This window comes from Meles meles, chromosome 21, assembly GCF_922984935.1.
Source record: "Meles meles chromosome 21, mMelMel3.1 paternal haplotype, whole genome shotgun sequence".
In the NCBI taxonomy this organism is placed as follows: Eukaryota; Metazoa; Chordata; class Mammalia; order Carnivora; family Mustelidae; genus Meles; species Meles meles.
The window spans coordinates 1,100,851-1,123,410 of record NC_060086.1 but is presented as its reverse complement, the minus strand read 5'-3'; the positions used below and the strand labels follow the sequence as shown (position 1 = coordinate 1,123,410).

At 44.5% G+C, this 22,560-nt stretch overlaps 1 protein-coding gene across 1 annotated transcript in view; it reads right to left on the bottom strand.

Annotated features, from left to right (window-relative positions):
- Positions 1 to 3,313: 3,313 nt before the first annotated feature.
- NIPSNAP2 (nipsnap homolog 2) overlaps positions 3,314 to 22,560 on the bottom strand; it is a 34,668-nt gene continuing 15,421 nt past the window's right edge. Inside the window, exons 4-10 of the mRNA XM_045992606.1 lie at positions 20,558 to 20,652; positions 19,933 to 20,003; positions 19,050 to 19,190; positions 18,128 to 18,159; positions 10,415 to 10,509; positions 5,663 to 5,746; positions 3,314 to 4,462 (exon numbers count right to left, since the gene is read on the bottom strand). Coding sequence (XP_045848562.1) covers positions 4,398 to 4,462; positions 5,663 to 5,746; positions 10,415 to 10,509; positions 18,128 to 18,159; positions 19,050 to 19,190; positions 19,933 to 20,003; positions 20,558 to 20,652 — 583 coding nt within the window. The 3' untranslated portion in view covers positions 3,314 to 4,397. The remainder of the gene's footprint in view (positions 4,463 to 5,662; positions 5,747 to 10,414; positions 10,510 to 18,127; positions 18,160 to 19,049; positions 19,191 to 19,932; positions 20,004 to 20,557; positions 20,653 to 22,560) is intronic.

Sequence of the window (22,560 nt, the reverse complement as noted above, 5' to 3'; positions counted from 1 at the left end):
AAATACTCAGGTAATTGTGTAGCCAAATAACCAAATCAGATGAGTCGGATTTCCTTCTGAATCCAGGCTGCGGGAGGAGCGCGGTGACGGGTTTGGCGAGTTTAGCCGAGACCGCAAACGGCGAGGCGGCCGTTATGCGGGGGGACTCGCTGGCAGCTAGCGCGGGAGCTGTGCGGGGCTCCGGGGGGCGGGGCTCGGCTCGGGGGGCGGGGCTCGGCTCGAGGGGCGGGGCTCGGCTCCTCGCGGCAGGAGCACCGGCCTCCGGCTGCGGGCGGGCGGGGGACCCCGAGCTCCGCCCCGGACGCTTCCGACTGCGGCACCGCCGGGGCCCGCCGTCTGTGGGGCAGGGGCCTGAGCGGGGGGGCGCCGGGGTTCGGCGCAGAGGCGTGCGATGGGCTCAGGAACCGCGTACCCGCGTGGAACCGGCCGGGCCCGTGGCACGAGCCCCCGGCCCCGGCCCTCAGCCGCCGCGCTGTCCGCCCCGCTCTGGGGCCCCGGCCGCGCCGGGAGTTGCGCGCGGTCCTAGAAGCCCGGGGGACGGACGGCGTTGTGACGTGGCTTCCTGCCTGTGTGACGTCACGCTTCGTGCTGATGACGCGCTCGCTCTGTAGACAGGCGAGAACCGGGGTCACGGAATCGGGTGTTTGGTGTGTGAAACGGAAACAGCCCCCCCGGCTTCCCGCGCCGAGGACGGGAGCGCGAGCCGCGGGCCTTTCCCTCTCGGGCCCGCCGCCGCCTCTCCCGCTTCTCCCGCGACGGCGGTTTCTCCGCGGCGCTGCGGGGCCGGAGCGCGGGAGGCTCGGGAGGGCTCCGGAGACTCACGGGGTGGAGCGAGCACCGTGGCTCCTGCCTCTGCGACCCTCCGACCCGTCCGTGTCCGCACGGGGAGCGCGGGCCGCGGCCTGACCGCCGGTCCCTCCGCGGACGCCCGGCCGGAGCGGCTCTCCCCGGCGCTGGCGCGACTCTCCCCGCCCGGGGCCCGCCTCTCCCGGCGGGGGCCACGCGCGGAGCCGGCGACTCCCGCACCCGAGGGTTCGCCGCGCGCCGGGCGGGGACGGCCCGAGCTGACACGTGCCCTCGGAGCGCCGAGCGAGCGCGCGACCTGCGGCCGAGCGGGTTTCAGTCCCCGGGCCGGAAGCCAGTTTGCGGGACGTGCCGGCGGAGTCCTCTCCCGGGGTCACGGGCGCTGCGGAAGGTACCAGCGTCAGCGCCAGAGAGGACCGTTCAGGCCTGCTGACCAGTTTCCACCTCTGAACTTACTGATGTACGTTTATTTTTTCCTTTTGAGTTGTTTTTCCTGACTTTACCTAGGCATTTCATACCTTCCAAGGATTGCTAGAGTTTGCCTCAAAAATGGTATGCATGAAGACACCGCCCTGCCTTCCGAGAGCCTCGTGTGTTCCAGCTGGAACCGAGTCTCCATCCTTTCTCTTCCTAGCTTCCCTTTCTCCCTTTCTCCCCGTCCCTTCTTTCTCTCCGCGCCTCAAGCACACTCCATCCCCCAGCCACTCCATCCCGCGCACCCCCTCCCCTCCGGCAACCCTCAGTTTGTTTCCTGAGATTAAGAGTCTCTTATGGTTTCTCTCCCTCTCTGGCTTCATCTTGTTTATCATATGATCTCACTGATATGAGGTATTTGAGAAACAAGACAGGATCACAGGGGAAGGGAGGGAAAGATAACTTGCAGTGTCTTATATTTTAATCGCCGTCTCTCCTCACTGCACTGTAAGCTTCACCATGGCAGGGATTATGTTTTGTTCATGTTATTCCCTGTGTCTGATGCTTGGCACATAACAGAAGCTCAGTATTTGTTGAATGATGACTAAAGCCTAGTGTGAGGCAGGCTGCTTTGGGAAACCCAATGACTTAGGACAGAAATTCCTCTTCCTAGCATAGGGTATATTCTGAAAGAGCTCCATTTTACAGTCGGTTCATTCCTCTGTGCTTTCTGGACAGAAAGCTCCTTTAAGAGAGCAAAACTGAAGGAGAAAAGCAAAGTTTCTAAAAGAAAACATCATTCTTGCATATTTGTTTGGCATCTGGACATCACCGTGCTCACTGGAGACTGAATGGCCTCTGGATGAGGAGTTGGGTGATGACGCAATTTAGGGAGCCTCATCCAGCTTATCCTCCAACTGAGCTCAGGTGTGATGGCTAATTTTGTAGGTCAACTTGACTGCCCAAGGGATGTCCAGGTAGCTGCTAAAACATCTCTGGGTGTGCCTGCCTGTGCAGGGTATTCCTGGAAGGTCAGCATTTGATTCAATAGGATGAGTAAATATTCATGCTCTTCAATGTGGGGGGGCATCATCTGATCCTTTGGTGGCCCAAGGGGAACAAGGCAAAGGAAGGGCAAATGTACGCTCTCTGATGGAGCTGGGAGGTTCATCTTCTGCTTTCAGAAGATCTCTCTGGAGATCTTGGTTCTTGGGCCTCTGAGCTTGGACTGGGAGTTAAGCCATCAGCTCTCCTGATTCTCAGGCCTTTGCACTTGGGACAGAATTAAACCATTGGTTTTCTTGGTTCTCCATCTGGCAGATGGTAGGTTCTGGGACTTCCTGACTTCCATAACCACGAACCAATTCCTGCCTCTTCTTAAGTCTATCTTATTTAGGTATTCTATTGGTTCTGTTTCTCTGGAGAACCCTAATACCCCAGTGAATGATAGAAAATTCCAGACTTCTGCAGAGTTCATTTCAAGTCCATACAGTTTGTAAGTGAAAATTCCCTCCATTCCTCGCAATTTTTTCCCAGTTCTGAATAGCTAGATCACCAGTAAATGTAATTCACCAGTAATACTAATTCTATCCTTTCTCTTTATATCATTTAGAGCGCAGTTTCATATAAATAATTCTTTGATTCACATCCTATAAACATGCTCTGAGCATCCAATCAGTAGAACTGCTAAGATGCAGATCTTCTCTGCTGGCGCTCCCCAGCCCCTCTCCTTCCTCCTGCTCCCCGTGGCACTAAGTTGTTAAAAAATTCAGAGTGGAAGGGCTGTTAAATGCCACTGAATTCCACCTCCCCAGTTTGTGGATTCAGGGAGCTGAACACCGAAGACGGCAAGTGCCTCGTCAAGGAGAAGCGCCCGTTCTTCTTCCAGCTGCCCCAGTCCCCCAGGCACCGTGACCTGGTACACCAACACCCGGTCCTCGACCACTTGGCTCAGTGGCTAGGGAGAAGTCGAGGAGCTTATATGTATTTAGCTCCATAAACTCAACATGTGCCACTCAACAGGGACAAGCTGTATTTCAAGAGGGACAGGGTCATTTGCAGCATAAGTTCATACAATAAGGCTGCAAACAAGTAGTATGTGAAAATCAAGAGGATTTTATTGATGTTTGTAGGTTCCTGGAGAAAACCATTCACATGGAAAAGTTTGACATTTGCTGTGAGATTTATTCACACTTTATTTTATACATAAACTCTTTAATTTGGGGGTCAGACAGAATTTTTCACTTCAGCGGGACTGTCACATGATTACAGTCACAAAACAGGCACACGATATTGAAAAACTAAAACAGAGCTCGACAAAGTATTTTATTCCAACCTGAATCTCAACATGCACCACCCCTCATACATGATCTTGGAAGTATCTGCTGTGAGCTTACTAAATATTAACGGCAGAATGTCTGAGGTCACAAATGATTGTTTACAAAATAAAACCTCTTTTCCTAGTGCTACTCATTTTATTATAGAAAAATATTACCAATAAAAATTAGTGCTTTTCAAGATGTTCATTTCAAAATCACGTATGATACACAGGTTCAAGCCATTATTTCCTCTCACACAGTATATCACAGTACACTCTGTCTGTGAAGACTGAATTACTGATTAAATAAATGTACCTTAGCAACCACTACCCCTTAGTAATGACATGTCGGTTACTACACCAACTGATTAAAAAGGAGAGTGAATTAAAACATTTTCAGGTATTGGGTATGCTCTTAATTTGTTCCAAGTCTAAGGCTCAGAAAAACTGCTGGAGTAACATGATAAAATATTTCTTCCTGATACAAGAAATTTGTCTAAAAAAATCTGTAATTATAAAACAGATTTGCTTTTAATAAAGAGGCTGCTAGCTTTTTTGTCATGGTTACGTTCCTATTTAGAGAGGATTCAAATTTTAATTTGGGCCCTCTTTTCCCAGAGGGTGGAGAGGGGTGGCTAGAAGTAATAAGGTATATTCGACAAACATAGGGATGTTTCCACTGTTACAGTCAAAATGTAATAGTTTCCTTTCTTGTGATTATGTAAATTTTAAAGAAAAGAGGTCCCTCATAAGCTATATACAGCAGTTTACACTTCAGTGTTTTTTCACTTGATATACAATTAAAATTAATTTATGACAAATACTTGTCACATAAATTTATGTAGGCACGTCTAAAATCTGTTTACTGGAGGGGTGAGGTCTTCAGTGGGATCATGATTCTGGATTCCATTTCCTGAATAAGTGGGACTGAAAACAAGGATCAAGATTATTACGCTTGTTCTTTTCTAAACAGATTATGGTAAACATACAGTAACAATCAGGTTGCTGAGAATGTTCAGAAGACATGCTGCTTGGAATCAGAACAGACTGGAAAACAAAGGACTGATCTCAGGGAGAGAAATACACAGGCTAACGGTAGATCAGTTAATGTCCCAGGAGATGTTTTTAAAATTAAAGCGGATTCTGTCTGGAGATGTGTTTCATTTGTAGGAACTTAGGAAAGTCCCTGTTGTAAGAAAAGTGATGCTTTCTCAAAAGGCTGAGAACTCTGAGCTAAAATAAAGTTACATAAAACCAAGTAATACTGCATGTAACTACAGACAGCACTGAAACCGATTGCTGAGTAAAATACTACGCCTCTTGGAACTAATGAATGTTTAAGAATAAGCAAATCATCCACATACAATTACAAGATGTTCTGAACCAAAAGACAAGATAACACTTATTTTCTAGAACAAATTACTCTTTGATTTTCTTAGTAGCATATGGACTTAAATGTACCTGACATGCAACATGATTGGTACTTATAACCTGTGTCCACGTTACTGGGTTGTATTCAGCCCAACTGTTCTTATCAAAAATCAAGCCAGCAGGATTTCATAGTATAATGTATGTGGCTATCCATGCAAAATGTCAAATTAATTTTCAAAATTACTTTTAATTGCTGTACTAAATTACAATGTTTTTGGGAATAGATAACTTTGATGAGAAAAGGGAAAGCCCAGAAGAATACTGTGTAATAAATATTCAGAGAATATTGAAAAGTACAAAAAAAAGGGAATGATGTAAAATTTACAACATACAAGGTTTTGAAAACTGTACCAGACAATACTTGTTTTTTTTTTTTTAAGATTTTATTTTTAAATAATACCTACACCCAAAGTGGGTCTTGAACTCACAACCTTATGAGATCAAGAGTCACATAACCCACTGACTGAGCCCGCCAGGCGTCCCCCACACATACTTGAAATAATGAAAGTTCCTTATTGAAAACAAGGCATGTAACTATTAAAGAAAAATCTGACCATTCTCCATCCCCCAAACCTTATGAGTCACCATCCTAGAGCAATACACTTTTAAAAAATAAAAAGTACATATTGGCCTTGGGGGGAAAGAATACAGTTAAGATGAGAAGAACGACAAGTTTTAAGTTTATGAAAATATTACCTGTATAATATACCAATTCTTCCCAGCCATGTTTATGCCAGGCTGCATTCCGTATATCTTCCCTGCTCTGAAGATCCTTGTAAGCTGAAAAGGAACACACAGAAGCAAGGCTCAAACCAAAGAAAATGTCCTGTATCCCACTAGTATGTCAAGTACTGGGTCAGCTGCTCGGCTAGTTTTCTCAAAGAGACCACTTTGCGGATTTAACACTAAGCTGGGCTCACTATAAGCTGGTTACTCTGAGCAAAATTATTTAGGCCTTGTGAGAAGCCAAAGAGCTCCCTAAGTTTGACAGTCTCATCGATCCAAGACCTATATTTCAAACCAAGTGATTTCTTCAATAACATGTTAAATTCATAATCAGAAACTGTCAAACTACAGATGAATAATATTCAATTCAATTTTGCTCAACATTTCCAAAGCACTACAATGATGTGGGTGACAGACTGTTCACTGCGGTGGAGAGTAAAAAGACTAGTAAAGGCAAAGAACATGGTGGTCTCCTTGAGAACAGAGCGGGGAGGATGAGAGAGAGCTGTGGGAGGTGTGATTTGACCAGGTGCGCCTTGAAGGTTGAAAAGAAGTCACCGACAGGAACAGAAGAGAAAGCTCCTCCAGGTGGAGAGAAGAGTGTCAAAGGCATCAGGTCTTGGGTGTCGCGTGGTACAATTCAGAGAACGCATCCGGATGCCTTGGTTTCTGGTTCCCAGCCTAGGCAACCTCCTTCCAACCACTCACCAGGGAAATACCTCTGAGGCATTTTGACAGTGAAGAATAAAAGGGTAAGAATCGGGGATTCTAGTTTCTATTCTGGGACACGCACCTGTTCTCCACAGGATTTCCTTTTCCTGATGAGAAGACCTACCCTTGTAGGCCTAGCAGTTTAACCGTCTAAGATAAACTTTCCCTCAACTAGTAACAGAGTATACATTTATTAAAGCAGTTTTGAAGATGCTGAAAAATAGAAGGAAAACAAATCTTGTACCTTTTACTACCCAGAGTAAAACAGCATTAATGTGACAAGCAGTAGGATTCCAACTGAGGTCAGGCGCACGGCCAGTGCACTGAGTGGTCACTCCCCTTGCAGAGAACACAGGTTGGGGACGGCTGTGTTCTTATTTTTTCATTTCAAATTTTTAATTTTTTTAATTAAAATGTTTTATTATGGTAAAATATGCACAGCAAAATTAACTTTTATTTAAAAAGATTTATTTATTTGAGAGGGAGAGAGTGAGGCTGAGGTGGGGAGGGGCAAGGGTAGAGGGACAAGCAGACTCTCTGCTGAGTGGGGAGCCCGATGTGGGGCTCTATCCTAGGACCCTGAGATCATGACCTGAGCAGAAGCTTAACCAACTGAGCCACCCAGGCACCCAGCAAAATTAACTTTTAACTATTTAAAAATGTACAATTCAGTGGCGTTAAATACCTTCACAACTGTCCCCCTTTCATGACTATCCATCTCTAAAACTTTTCACCATCGCAAATTAAAACTGTACCCACTGAACACTAACTCCCCATTCTCCCTGCCCCCCAGCCCCTGGTAACCTCTACTCTGCTACTGTCTCTATGAACTTGCCTTTTCTAGACACCTCGTATAAGGGAATTTAATGCTTTCAAGGGTTATCTGTGTTGCAGTATGGACTGGCATTCCGCTCCCTCCAGACGGATAAATACGTACATACCACATTTTGTTTATCTGTTCATCAGTCTATCCACATTTGGATTTGGGGAGGCTTTTATTTTGTTACTGTTTTTTTGTTGGGGAGGCTTTAAAATTTTTTTTTAATATTTTATTTATTTGACAGAGAGAAATCACAACTAGGCAGAGAGGCAGGCAGAGAGGAGGAAGCAGGCTCCCTGCGGAGCAGAGAGCCGGACGCGGGGCTCGATCCCAGGACCCTGGGATCATGACCCGAGCCGAATGCAGAGGCTTTAACCCACTGAGCCACCCAGGTGCTGTTGGGGAGGCTTTTAAAGGTGGGAGGCCCTTGAGTATGGACGTACTGCTGAGGGAGGGAGCCCCTGGATGAGATGGTGGCGAGCAAGCGGGTGCAGTGGGGCGTTTGGGGGAGGAAAGAGCGGCATCAAGCGTGCAGGCGAGAGGAAGAGCTGCTGTGCTGTGGACAGATCTGCTCTGGAGTCGGACGTGCTCAAGTCTGAGCCTGGTGCAGTGACTCGACGGCAGCCGATTCTAGCTGATGTATTTGTGAGTCACAGATACCGCGCTGTGGCGCGCGCGGCTGTAAGGGTGACAGAGCACGGGCTGGAGGTTCTCTAAAAAGTACGGCACAGGGAGGGCAAGGTTTTGGAGGCAGGCAACTGAAAATTCAGTTCTGCGCATCTCAGTACTTTCTCCCATGAAGTAGAGAGCAGGCAGTGGACGTTTGGCACATGGACTGGGGACAACAAAGGCAGGCAGAGAAAGGCACTGCCTAAGAAAAGACACGAGCTGCCACCTGGCCACTCTGCAAAGCCAGAGCACCGCACTGTTCCTAGCTTCCGCGTCTGCGCATTGTGGCCGCCTCTTGTGCTGCTCTGTGAAACCTCAAGCCCTTCCCGTGGGACAGAGTTAAGGGTCTGTGACACCCTGGTGCCTGCCTGTCTACTCCTTCACCTGGGAGTTCCCATCCAGACACACTGTAAACCCTGACCTGAGTGGAGGCCCTGAGGACGTCTGGTGCCAAGCCTGAGGGGTAAGTGAGTGAGGGGAACAGGGCTGACTTTTCAGTTTATTTCCTTGAGACATTCCACGTACTGTTTAAAAAACGTAGTAATAATAGGAGCGCCTGGGTGGCTCAGTGGGTTAAAGCCTCTGCCTTCGGCCCAGGTCATGATCCCAGGGTCCTGGGATCGAGCCCCGCATCGGGCTCTCTGCTCCGCGGGGAGCCTTCCTCCTCTCTCCCTGCCTCTCTGCCTACTTGAGATCTCTGTCTAGGTCTCTGTCAAATAAATAAAAAAAAATCTTAAAAAGAAATAATAAGAATGACATCACCCTATCTCAAGCCCATAAAGGTTACATTATGTTTAGCATAACCTCTAAAGGCAGGTATTAAAGATTTGGCTCCAAGTCTATCGCATTCGAACACTCTGGTATCTACGGAGTCCGGTCCCAGCCGGCTGGAAAATGAAGCCCCAGGACAGGGCGGCACCTGCCTCGACGGGAGCTGAGGTTACTGGCATTTATTATTTGCTGCAGGGTTTCCATTTCTTTTCTTTTCTTTTTAAAAGATGTTATTCATTCATTTTTGAGAGAGAGAAGGAGAGCGAGCGAGCGCACAAGTCGGGGGAAGGGCAGAGCGGGAGGGGAACAGAATCTCAGGCCGACTCCCTGCTGAGTCCGGAGCTGGTCTGGGGCTCGATCTCCCAACCCTGAGATCATAACCTGAGCCCAAACCAAGAGACGGACTCTCAACCGACGGTCCCTCCAGGCGCCCCTGGTGCGGCGTTTTCACTCGCTCACCCGCCAGGAAAGCCCAATGCGTGCCGCTGAGCTAAGCTCCTGGTGGAAGGAGTGATGGGGTGAGGATGGGGGTCTCCTCCCCGGACCCCGAAGACCTGGGGGGAAGGCGTTCCCATTCAGACGTACGTCCCCCGGCAGCTCGCCTACCTACAGCCAGGCTGCACCATCTCGTTTTCTGACCACTTCTCATAGTCTCCTGTTTTCCCGCCACTGTTCTGACGCCTCCTTCTTGCCTTTACCTGCCAACTCCTTCAGGTCCTGAAGTCTAGCTCCTACTCACCTTCTATCGATGCCCCAACTCCACGCAAGTGCTGGGAGCGCCCCGAATATAAACCCCTCCATTACCGATCACAGACACGGCCTCGTGGCGCGTCCCTCGTGTTGGCTTTTCCCTCATGAGCCCGTCACCGTCCCTGTACGCCTGCCATGCTGACACACCAGGCAGACAGGGTGCCGCCCTTGGTGGGACCCGACAGGTCAGTTAACGAATATGGTCCAGAAATGAGTTATGCTTTTCATTTCTTTTAAAAGTGGGCTCCACACCCACTGTGCAGCCCATGGAGGGCTTGAGCTCACACCCTGAGATTAAGACCTGAGATGAGATCAAGAGTTGGACGGTTAACTGACCAAACCACCAGGCGTCTGAACGTCAATGCACATACACGTACGAGCCCCAAATGTGCCAAGCTGTTACTCAGACCCGGCTCCTGTTCTATCAGGGGGACAGGCACACACAGCCACAAATGACAACCTACACGGTATCGGGCTCTGGAGGCTGAGGAGGAGAGTGACGTTCACTGGGGGGTGAGGGGGACATCTAAGTCAGGCCCTGAGAGATACCAAAGATAATGCCGGACCAAAGTGAGCAGGGATGGAAAAGGTGACAGGAGAAGGGCCTCCAGAATGACAGTCTCAGATACGAGGCAGGCGGTAAGTGAGCACGTGGGGACCTGCCTTTCTGGATCGAATGTGGGATAACCTGTGAGGAGCCACAGAAGTGCTAGAAAGGAATGGCAGCTTTATCATCTTCCCTCTCCCGTGGCTGCTCGCTTCTCTTGCTCCGCTCACCATTTTCCTCACGCTCACGTCAGCCTCTAACGCACCCTGCGTCTACGGGCCCTTCACTGCTGACCTCCTTCCTTCTAGACAGCCCAGCACTTACCTTCTGCGTTTCAGTTTGCTGCAGTGTGTAAAGTTACTGATGGGAGCGGTGTTGTGTTGCCTGGTGTGGCTCATTTGGTAACGAACTCTGGAATCCTTGTAACACAAAAACGAAGGAAAAAGTTACGTACCCCAAAGATGATGGACCATGTAAAGCTGCCCAATCTGAGAGAAGAATCCTCCCACTGCTTCACTACCGTCCTGCCTGAAGCGAATCGCACGAGCCCTGTGAGGAAAAATGACAACGTTCAGGTACGGAGTGGGGTATGCTGGAAGGATCCGATTCTCCCCCCTCAGAGCAAGTGGTACCATATGAAGACTAAGTGTTTTTCAGCTATCAAATGCAACTGAAAATTATTTTCATGTGGATAACATATCTAAGTGCAACTGTACTTTTCTGTAGCTTTAACAGTCATCTTGGGGGAAGTGGACGGTAATGAATGACTCAAAATCAGTGCTTGAGGATACAATAGTTGAGAAAATTGGCCAAGGATAGGACCCACCAACTTAACAAGAACTGCTTCTCCAAGAACACGCTGAGAGAACGCGAGGGAAACGTGGATGTTAGAGCAGTCAAGATGCCGAAGCTACTGTATCTTAGGGAGACAGGGACCGCGTCTGGAGAATGGGGTTTAAGAGAGATGAAGGGAGCACGCCTTCAAAGCAGCTGCAGACCAGGAATTCTGGAAAACACACTGAATAACCATGAACGTGGAGCTTCCTGGCAATCCAGCATCACTATCAAAACGGAAGCTGCCTTGTGGTATTGTCATAGTGTTGTCGTATGGTGACAGATGGCAGCTACGCTTGGGGTAAGCAGAACATAATGTACTCACTTGTCAAATCACTGTTGTACGCCGGAAACTACTTTAACATGTGTGTCGACCATATTTCAATAAAAAAATGAAAGAAAACCCCCCTGGCCTTTCTTTCTTTCATCAGAACAAACCATCAGGAAAATTACCAAAGGCATTCCAATGTGTAGAAGAACACGTATATACGTGTGCCCACGTGCATGACATGGAATTGTGATTAAGTTGGCTAAAAACTGGCACTTGTCTTCTTCAACATTCCTTTTTAAGATTTCCTACTGCAAAACCCAGCTCCTTAAACACCTTCTTTCATATTTGCAGAGTACTTTGTTTATCGATGTAGTGATGCCTGAAATCCTAAAATCGTTTTTTTTTTTTTTTTTAAAGATTTTATTTATTTATTTGACAGAGAGAGATCACAAGTAGGCAAAGAGGCAGGCAGAGAGAGAGAGGGAAGCAGGCTCCCCGCTGAGCAGAGAGCCCGATGTGGGACTCGATCCCAGGACCCTGAGATCATGACCTGAGCCGAAGGCAGCGGCTTAATCCACTGAGCCACCCAGGCGCCCCCTAAAATCGTTTTTAAGAAAAATGTACAGGGGCACCTCGGTGGCTGAGTTGGTTAACATCGCACTCTTGATATGGACTCAGGGTCCTGGGATCAAGTCCCTCATCAGGCTCTGCACTCAGCTGGGAGTCTGCTGCTCTCTCTCCCTCTGCCCCTCCCCTAGACTGAGTGTGTGCATCCATGCTCGCTCTCTCAAATAAATAAAATCTTTTAAAAAAATTATGTTTTCCAAAAGCAGTTTTCAGAATCAAACTTGAAAATGAAGGAAGTGGCCCGAAGTGATATACAGAAGTCACCTGGAAAATAGCCAGGGTGTCTCCGAGACCCCACACCACAGACCACCCGGTATATTTACTCCAACACTGCCCAGGTTTGGGCCTGAAGACTGTCACCTCAAGGTACCAGAGTTGGCAGGACTTGGGAAGATGGATTCATTCTAATTAAAGGAGCTGGAGGCGTTAAGAACAAGGATTCTAATCTACTCACATCTACAGTGAGACAGAACTCTTGAGGGACAAGAGATTTCAGTTGGCTTGACCGGCACTTTCTCATCCTGGAGGCAAACTTCACAGCAACTGAATCAGAACATCTCAAGACAGTGGTGGGGTACAGATCCAAGCAATGGCAACCAGAGCAGGAGTGACACAGCCAGAATCCTCCAGACTGATCTGTGCATCTTGGCTCTCATCCCCACGAGCTCCACTCTTGAGCGGGACCCACGCCTTCAGATTCTGCTGCGGTGAAGGAGGGATCTCTTGCTAGTGCCCCCAAATAATATTAAATTCTTTAACCCTTACATTCAGAATTAAGTGACCAACAGCTTCATAATAATCATAAATCTGGTTGGTAAATTATTGAAATTAAGCAAATCACTTTAATGTGCACTCTAGCTCAGAGTGGGAAAAACTGTCTTTCATTGATCGTGATAAATATTCAGCATTATTCATTCCATTATGAATTTTTCTAATTCAGTTACAGGAGGCAAAGAAAACATACTTGCCTTAGCCTGGTAATAATCAGAAGCATGTACTGAAGAGGAGATCACCATCTTAAATAGTTACCTATGTGCCAAAATATAAATTGCATGCTGAACTGGCTTTATAAATACTTAACTGAAGAATCATCTCAGCACTTCTTTGTGAAGTCCACGGCGGGCAAGTCTTAATTAGTAATGTGCAAAAATGGAACTAATGAATGATCCTATTCTGCAGGCAACCGAATTATTACGTTTATAAGGCCCCTCCCTAAAAAAGATCCTTTAATAAAACGGTGCCTCTAAAAGTGGTATCCAATTAAATAGGTATGTCTTAGTTTTCAAATTAAAAAAAATTTCTAACTTGCATTATGTAGCCTTCTTGATGATCCAAGAAGACAAGATTTATTAGAGATAAGAATCACAGGGGCCCCTGCTGGCTCCGGTTATAGAGCACGTGACTCTCAATCTCTGGGTTGTGGGTTCAAGCCTCATGCTGGGTACAGAGGTTACTTAAAAATAAAATCTTAAAAAATAAATCCAGAACTGTTTTTGGTGCTAGAAGAAATCTTAGAAATTATACAGTTCAAAGCAAGAAATTTCATTGCTGAAAAAAGAACACATCTAAGCTGAAAGTAAGTAAAAAGTCAGAGGTTCTCATTTAAAGATAAGGAAGCCAAAGGGTTAATGTCTGACTAATGGCCAATAACCTACTCTTCAATCCCTCTTAATTCCGGAGGTTTTACATTATTGTAACTTCTATTTGTTTCTTCCTTACAATAGGATTTTTAGAAACTATATAAAATGATGGTAAAAGTTGGTGTTTTGTGATAATGCTCTTGAGCATGCTTCTTATGTTACAGCATCCAGTTTAACGTAGCTGTTAAGATGGAAGAAACGAGGCACCTGGATGGCTCAGTTGGTTGAGCTACTGCCTTTGGCTCAGGTCGTGATCCTGGAGTCCCAGGATCAAGTCCTGCATTGGGATCCCTGCTCCATGGGGAGTCTGCTTCTCCCTCTAACATTCTCTCCCCTCATGCTCTCTCTCACTGTCTCTCTATCAAGTAAATAAATAAAATCTTAAAAAAAAAAAAAAAGAAGAAATGGAGAGTTTTATCCTTTAGGTCAGGGCTGGCAAAACAGACCCTCAGACTAAATCCCACCTTCTGTAGCTTGTTTTCATGGCCCAAAACCTGAGAATGATTGCTACCTTTTTATTTTTTAAAGATTTTATTTATTTATTTGACAGAGAGAGATCACAAGTAGGCAGAGAGGCAGGCAGAGAGGGAGAGAGAGACAGGGAAGCAGGCTCATGGCTAAGCAGAGATCCTGATAATGGGGCTCAATCCCAGAACCCTGAGATCATGACCCGAGCTGAAGGCAGAGGCTTAACCCACCGAGCCACCCAGGTGCCCGATTTCTACCTTTTTAAATGCTTGAAAAAAATCTCATCAAAAGAATAATATTTCATGACACATGAAAATCATGACATTCAAATTTCAGCATCCATAAATAAAGTTTTCTTGGGGGGCGCCTGGGTGGCTCAGTGGGTTAAAGCCTCTGCCTTCAGCTCAGGTCATGATCTCAGGGTCCTGGGATCGAGTCCCACATTGGGCTCTCTGCTCAGCGGGGAGCCTGCTTCCTCCTCTCTCTCTGCCTGCCTCTCTGCCTCCTTGTGATCTCTGTCTGTCAAATAAATAAATAAAATCTTTAAAAAAGTAGTTTTCTTGGAACACAGCCATGCTCATCCATGTACAAGTCATTCTTGGCTGCTTTCATACTAAAACAGCGGAGTGAAGTAATTGTTTTGGATACAGAATGGTCAATAAACCCTAAAATATTTACTAACTGGGCCTTTACAGAAAAGCCTGCCAACCCGTGATTTTAAGAAAATATTCTCTATTCCTAATTTTTAAAGTGTCTCTTTTTAGAAGTTAGTGTTATGAATAAAATTGGTGTTGAATCTTACCAAATGCTCTAAACATGTACTAAGATGATTTTTATACTGTTCATTTGTGCCCATTAAAACACTCTGGCCACCTAGATTTTTAGTTTCAGATCTTTTCAAACAGAAATGACCGCCACAGGAACAGATGAAGCTCCCTTTGCATTCTTCCCCTGCACCCCCGACTAGTCACCACTTTTTGGAAGCAGTTACCTCTCTTTCGAAGACCGTCTTCCTGTCCACGGTTCTATATTTCTACTTCATATGTGTGTATCCATGAAAAGTAATTATATCTTTTTCATAGAACTTGTTTATATCACTCTTGTATCATTTTAAAATTTACCTTCAAGACAACATGTTGTACATATTCTCTAACTAGCTCTTTCTCCTCAACTTGGCTTTTCAATATCACTGCATCTGCCAACCTGTTTCACGTTAGCCACCGTGTAGGATTCTACCACACGAATTTACTATAATCCATTTCCCTCAGACACACAGGTTGTTCACAGGTTTGGCAATGGACCAACCATTGTTGGTTGAACCAACCAACTTCATGTGCAACCACGAGTTTCCGCTGTCCGTTAAACGTTTACCAACCGCCCAGGATGGGCCAGGCCTTGTAGACAGTGTGAGGGACTGGAAAGCGGAGCGGCTCCTGGGCTGACAAGTGCTCTAACAGAGGCATGGAGGCGACAGGCTGGGGTGCAGAGGCCACACACCAATTACACACTTGACTGTGTTGTATCTATCAATTTCCTTATTTTGAATTATCCTTGGATTCATGGTATAAATTCTCTTTAGTGAGGTGTGTCATTAGCAGCTTCATTGAGGTATATTTTATAACCTATAAAACTAAATTCGATGTACTTTTTTTTAGAATATAGTACTTTTTTTTAGAAGTAAACTTACAGCCTTGTGCGATCATCACTACCATCCACTTAAGCTAGGATCCCTTGTGCCCATCTGCAACATTTTCTGTTCCCACCTCCAGCCCCAGGAAACCACTCATCCTTCCATCTATATAGATTAGACGTTTCTGGACATTTCGTACATGTGTACTTCGAGCACTTATCTGTGGTTCACTCCTTTTCATTGCTGAGTAGACTCCCACGCGGACCCGCCACGGCTTGTTTATCCATTCCTCTGCTGACCGGCATTTAGGTTGTTTGCACTACTTGGTTATTACGAGAAATGCTATGATCACGGATATGAATCTATATGGATGCTTTCATTCTCTTGGAACAGAACTGCTGGGCCATATTGTAATTCCACGTGTAACATTTTGAGTAACTGCCTATTTTCCCAAGTGCCTGCACCATTTTACATTCTTCCCAGCAATGTATGAGGGCCCCAATGCATTCCCAACCTCACCAACATTTGTTACTATCTGTCTGTTTAGCTATAGCCCTCTGAACATGTGTGGAGTCTTATCTCCTTGTGATGTTACTTTGCATTTCCCTAACCACTGAGAGGGTTGGGCACTTTTCATGTGCTTATTAGCATTTATTTATACATCTCCTTTGAGGAAATGTCTATTCAAATCCTTTGCCCACTGAAAAACATCTTTTAAGATTTATTTTATGATTATCATTTTTTACTATTAATTTATTCTATCATTAAAAACACATAACATTAAACTTATCTCAGCCACTTCACAGTTCAATAGTGTCAAGTACATTCGCAAGAGATCTCCAGAACTTCATCATGCAAAACTGAACTCCATACCCACTAAATACCAAGTTCCCTTCACCGGGACCCTGGCAACTATTCATTTTCTGTTACTGTGATTTGGGCTACTTTAGATACTCATATTAGTGGAATCATAGTATTTGTCCTTTTATGACTGGCTTAATGTCCTCAAGGCTCGTCATATTGTAGCACATGGCAGAATTTCCTTCTTTGAAAGGCTGCGTAACGTTCCTTTATATGTATATATAAGATTTTCTTTATCCATTCATCTGTCAATGGATATCTGAGTTGCTTCCACCTCTGGGCTACTGTGACTAATGTCGTAATGAACGTGAATGTGAAAATATCTCCTTGAAATGCTGCTTTGAATTCTTTTGATTATATATCCAGAAGGAGGGTTGCTAGATCATGATAATTCTATTTTTAATGTTTTGAAGAACTGTTGTACTGTTTTTTCCTAGTGGCTGCAACATTTTACATTCTTACTGACAATGTACAAAGTCCCAATTTCTCTGTATCTTCACCAACACTTATTATTTCCTGTTCTTTTGATAATGGCCTTCAGAGAGGGTATGAGATGGTATCTTATTGTGGTTTTGATTTGCATTTCTCTTATGATTAATGATGCTGAACATCCTTTGGCTGTTTGTGGATCTTTAGAGAACTGTCTATTCAAATTCTGTCCATTTTTAACTGGGTTATTTGTCGTCTTATTATTGAGTTGTAGGACTTTTTTATATATGTGGATACAAGTCCTTTATCAGATATGATTTGTAAAATTTTCTCCCAGTCTATGACTTACTTGCCTTTTAATTTTAAAATGATGCCCTTTGAATTATAGAAGTTTTTAATTCTGATGAGTTATAATTTATCATTTTCTTATGTGCACTGTGGTTTTGGTTAAGAACTCTTTGCTTAACCCTAGATCACAAAGATTCTCTCCTATGTTTTCTTCTGAAAGCTGTGTTATGGTTAATTTTGGTATATATGTGAGACAGGGGTCTAAATTTATCCTTTTGCAAAGATATTCGGTTGTTTCAGCACCCTTTGTTGAAAGGCTATCTGTCCCCACTGAAATGACTTGGTCATGGACTGAAAGCCAATGACTCATGTATGTGAGTTTCCTCCTCAACTTGCACTTCTGTTCCATTGATTTGCCTATTCCTATGCTCGTACCACACGGCCTGGATTACGCTAGCTCTGTAGTCAGTTCTCAGATTGAGAAGTGAGAGTCCTCCAGCTTTGTTCTGCTTTTTAAGGTTGTTTTAGCTGTCTTGGGTCCTTTGCATTTCTGAAGTTTTGTTGGGGTTCTGACTGGGATTGTTGTGAATTTATAGATCAGTTTGCGGAAAAACCGTACTTTGTTACTCAAATGAAGGAAAAAAACACAAGCAACTGTGTCACTGTGGTGCTGTGTGACAAAAACATTTCAAAAAAAGTAATATCCAAGAAGAATATGAAATAACCTAATGCAACAGTGGGTTTTTATTAAATATATATAGATATACATAAATATATATATAGATATATATAAATATACCTATCTATCTATATATATATGACACGTTATTCAGGATTTACCTTCAAATAGTCTGGGTTGGGCGAGTCAGACCTGAGCAAGACTGGCAGGTGTTGGTAACTATGGAAGCTAAGTCACGGGCATGGAAGGTGGGAAGATTTGTGGGGTTATTTCCTCTAGTTTTGTGTATGTTCAAAAAAATTTCATAATAGAAACATCAAATAAAACAGTCTAGTATCAAATCATGGCTTTATCCCCAGATTTTATTTCTGGAATTAACACTATGACCTAAAATAATCTATTAGTATGATCACAAGCTCACCGTTCGGTAATATACTCACCAGTAATTGCCCCATTCTATCATAGTTCCTGGCTGAAAAGAGATTTGGATTTTGGTTTGTTAGTTCTGTGAAGAAGTATGGAAATAGTAGTATAAAAAATATCAAATGACAAGACTAACTTAAAAATAACTTTTAATAACATGAAGTATAACGTAAAAAATGTAACAAATTAATATTATTTCCACGCTCATATCTATCCCAGGGTGGAAGTAATATTCTATTCTATTTCAAGTAAGAAGGCAGTACTTAGAGTAAAGCATCCAATTATGGTTATCAAAACCATAGTTAGGTCCATTCTCCAGAGGTACTGAACTCAATTGTTGGCACCCATTCAGACTTTATTGTGAAATTAAAAAAAAAAATTTCAATTTACTGAATCACTATTTTTTCCAGTATAATGGTGAGTATTAGACTACTAAGATCTACTACTGAAACGTACTCCTTTTAACAATGTTGCCATCTGGGGCTTTCTTTCTAGTAGTGCTCAGTGGGGAAGCACCATGAAAGGTTTACAAAATATTATTCCCTTCGACACTTACAGTGCTGTGCGATTTATTCAGCGGGGCCACATTTATTAGTAGCTCTAGTTCAATGACAGCAGATGCTATATATTACAGCTAGTCCTGCATTTTAGGTCTTTCCTCTTAAAAACCACTATGCTGGATGGAAAAATGTCAAATAATAAACATTATACATAAGATTATAAAAAACAAAAGAGCTTGGCAGAAGAGAAAGAATAAGAGAGAAGAAGATAAAAAAAAAGGGAAGAGAAGAACTGGACAGCGGAGAAGACAAACCAATCAAAATATTATGCCAAACACACATCACAAAATGTAAACTCAACTTTTGTTTCTGGCACTAAAGGGTGCTCACGCCTCCTCACAGAAGAATGAGGGCTGTTAACCCGGATTTTAGTACTTACTCGGAGCTGGTAAGATCTGAGTTCGTATATATTAGGTCCTGACCGTGGCACAGGCTCATTCCAGAAACTGAACTCCAACAGCAGCTGATTCTTCCTAGAGAGAAGCATGTTGCTTCTTGCCTTGCGGAATTCCACAAATTCCTTTGAGGTAAACAAAAAATGTGCTCATGATATGCTCTGATAGTTACATATAAACCCACTCTTGTATCATTTATATTCCTCCTACGATAGAATGCTACCATAAAAAGGGTCCCAGGTGGCCCGAGACAGCCCTGGTTTACAGCTTGTTGAGCCAGCACAAAAATTCGAAGCACTCACTTTCACTCTCAGAAGCGTCCGGAGTTACAAACTACGTGGCCATCCCAAGTACTCAGGTAACAACACGAGCAAATGCAATTCCTACGGTTTTAAGTTCTCCCGACAGTGACTGACAACAAAGGAATAGAAGTGACACAGGGACTCCAGAATACCAGATGGTCCAAAAGCCACTTATGTTTGGACTGGGAATCTACACGAAATGTTTTCTTTCGGTAGTGTGTGGCTATTCAAATTCTCTTCATCGACCTGCACCCATCACTGAAGAGACAGTCGGTTCCCAAAGCAGCGGTGTGTTAGGTAACCCAGGGCTCACTGTTTCTACCATGCTGACTTGCTGGCCTCGAAGTACCGGCTCCCGAGTTTCAAAGCACAGTAAGAACTGTTATGTTAATAGTATTACAGCCCGTTAACTAGTTGCAGTACAGCTTCAAGAATCCAAACAATAAAACTTGTACCTCAAAAAAGTTTATTAACGTTAAAAAATGATAGAAAAGAGTCATTTAATTTTGTACTATCATTTATTTTCACATTAGTCTGAGTAAATGAACATTATTCAAAATCATACCTGATTTTCTCTGAGTTTACTCATGACCTCTGTGAGGGCTGGGTAACCTCCTTCATACCTCCAGAGGTGCACTGAAATATATTTTAAAAGAGAACATACATTTAGGGTTTCATGATACTCTTACCTCGAAAACAGGCTACACACACATTACGTTGACACAAAACTGTACTGTGCTATGTGTTGGCATGTGAGTGACACCATAAATTTCCAATAATGGATTCAAATGCTAAAGAAAAAAAGTAGTTTTTTGAAATCAATTACTAGACAAACTATTTCATTTTATTTATTTACTTATTTTTAAGATTTTATTTATTTATTTGACAGACAGAGTCACAAGTAGGCAGAGAGGCAGGCAGAGAGAGAGGAGGAAGCAGGCTGTCCGCAGAGCAGAGAGCCCGATGCGGGGCTCCATCCCAGGACCCTGGGATCATGACCTGAGCCGGAGGCAGAGGCTTTAACCCCCTGAGCCACCCAGGTGCCCCTGGACAAACTATTTTAAACATAAAACTAGACAGACTTGGAAAGCTTTGATTATAAAAACAAGAATTAAATTAAATATTAGTTAAGTCATTAACAGGAAATGCATAGGAAACAAGTGTTTATTCCAAAGACTTCTGCTTCCTACCAGCTTGATCCTGCTCGCCGTACCACGTGTTCCAGGTCCCCACCAGAGTACAAGGGTAGTGCTTATCTTCATGAATCTTTGGCAACACCTCTTGACTTAAAGAGAAGAAACAGCAACACTAATTAAACAACTGACAAGATCTTACCAGGTGGACACATGATCAGCAACAGGGAGAAGGCCATCTACTCTGTTCTGACAACTAACATCACAATACATTTACGATAACCCTGTGTTGAGAATTACCCTTTTAGCTACGTTCTACTCTAACATCCCCCTTATCAGACTCAGGTTCCCATAACCCAACTACCTAGAACAGCTGGAAACAACCGCAGTGATAAAAATGGATAAGGAAGAGCCAAAGGTCCCAGCATTCCAGGAACTACATGGGTCTACTATTTGCTATTTCAGGAAAAAAAAAATGAAGTACCTAGGAATGGTGAAGTTTCTAAGAGCTAAGTTCTGCTGGTTCCCAAGACGGGAAGGAGAGAAACAGGAACAGAAAAAGAGCGCGGAAGGAAAAAGAGAAGGAAGTGATGTTTAAGACCGGGACAACAGAAGTGGCACGGGCAGGCAGAGGCGGCCGGGGCAGAGAACAAGCTGGCTCTAAGGAAGGAGGAGGAGGACAGAGCTGGAACCCAACACAGCCTGGAAGCAACCCAGCTCGAACAGTCCCTGAGGGCATCAGAAACCAAATTAAAGATACCATGTGGAGCTGATGGGATTTGGGAAGTATCATACAACCCTATGTTGCATGCCCCCCGAGTTCATCACCAGTGACTGTAGACTAGCGGCAGAGCAATGACAGTTATCACAGCCTGTTCATTTAACAGCGGTGCCAGAGCTTGGCTCCATGGAAACCTCCTATCGTACAGATTCGAATACCCAGAGCAAGGCAAAAGGAAGAGACATGACGATGCCATCCCAAAATAAAAGCTAAAACCGGCACATGCTCTGAACAGAAAAACCGTGATGAGAAAGTACAGATTGAACAATAAATGCAAAAGGGTATCAAGGATTGGAAACGGAACCGTTCGAACTATTTGCTGACACTGAGTGAAAGTTAGTGATCACTGCCAGAGGCGGGGGCACCAGAACTGAGTGTATATGCAGTTACCAGAGAAAAGCCCAGAATGCTCTTCTGTCGAGCCAAATGAAAACCCAAACAGTTTTATGACCTTGTATGATGACCACACTGTGTGTGTTTTTTGAAATGTCACCCTTCAAAAAACACACACGGTGTGATCATTGTACAGGCCAAAAAAGACTTATGCTAGAAATAACACTGGACTGATGGAAATCAGGGGTGGGGGAAGATGGATTATGTATAATTATTGGAAACAATTTCCTTTTTTGTCATGACATGAACGACCCCAAATGAGAGCCAGTGTCGAAGAAAATCTGTAGAGAATGTGGTGTCGAGACAGGGGCTGGGGCCTGACGATGAGGCTTAGGTTTTTCGCCAATACGGAGTGGTATCTTCTTTGCTGGGGACTCCAAAGCTGCTCTTGGAAGCCACGGCCTTCCCTACACGAATGAAGGCTGTAAGGCAGGTAGTACTTGTACCTACAACTGGCTGGGTTGGGCAGACCCATCACTGGGGCCTCTAAAAACTAGGCAGGAGTTACATCTTTATATACTGGAAACAGTTTCAGAGAAAAGAAAAAAAACTTGATGAAGGAGAAAGCAGAACTCTGGGAGATTAATTTGATAAACTTCTAGCTAATGAACTGGGTGTGGGTTAAGGTACAGGTACAGCCTTGAGGCCAGGAAGTCACTCAGTGAGGAGGTTACTTAGAAAGAGGCTGGGAGAGGGAGATGGAGAAGGAAATGGAATAGAACCAAAATGCATGTCAAACGAAGAATGCATAGCTCTTCGCAACCAGTTGCAAAGAACTAAGGAAAAGGTTAATTAAAACCATGGTGAGTGACACGTGTGGGAGGCAGGAAGCACCATGTGATTCTACATGTTGAGTTTGAAGGGAGACGAAGACATCCAAATGGAA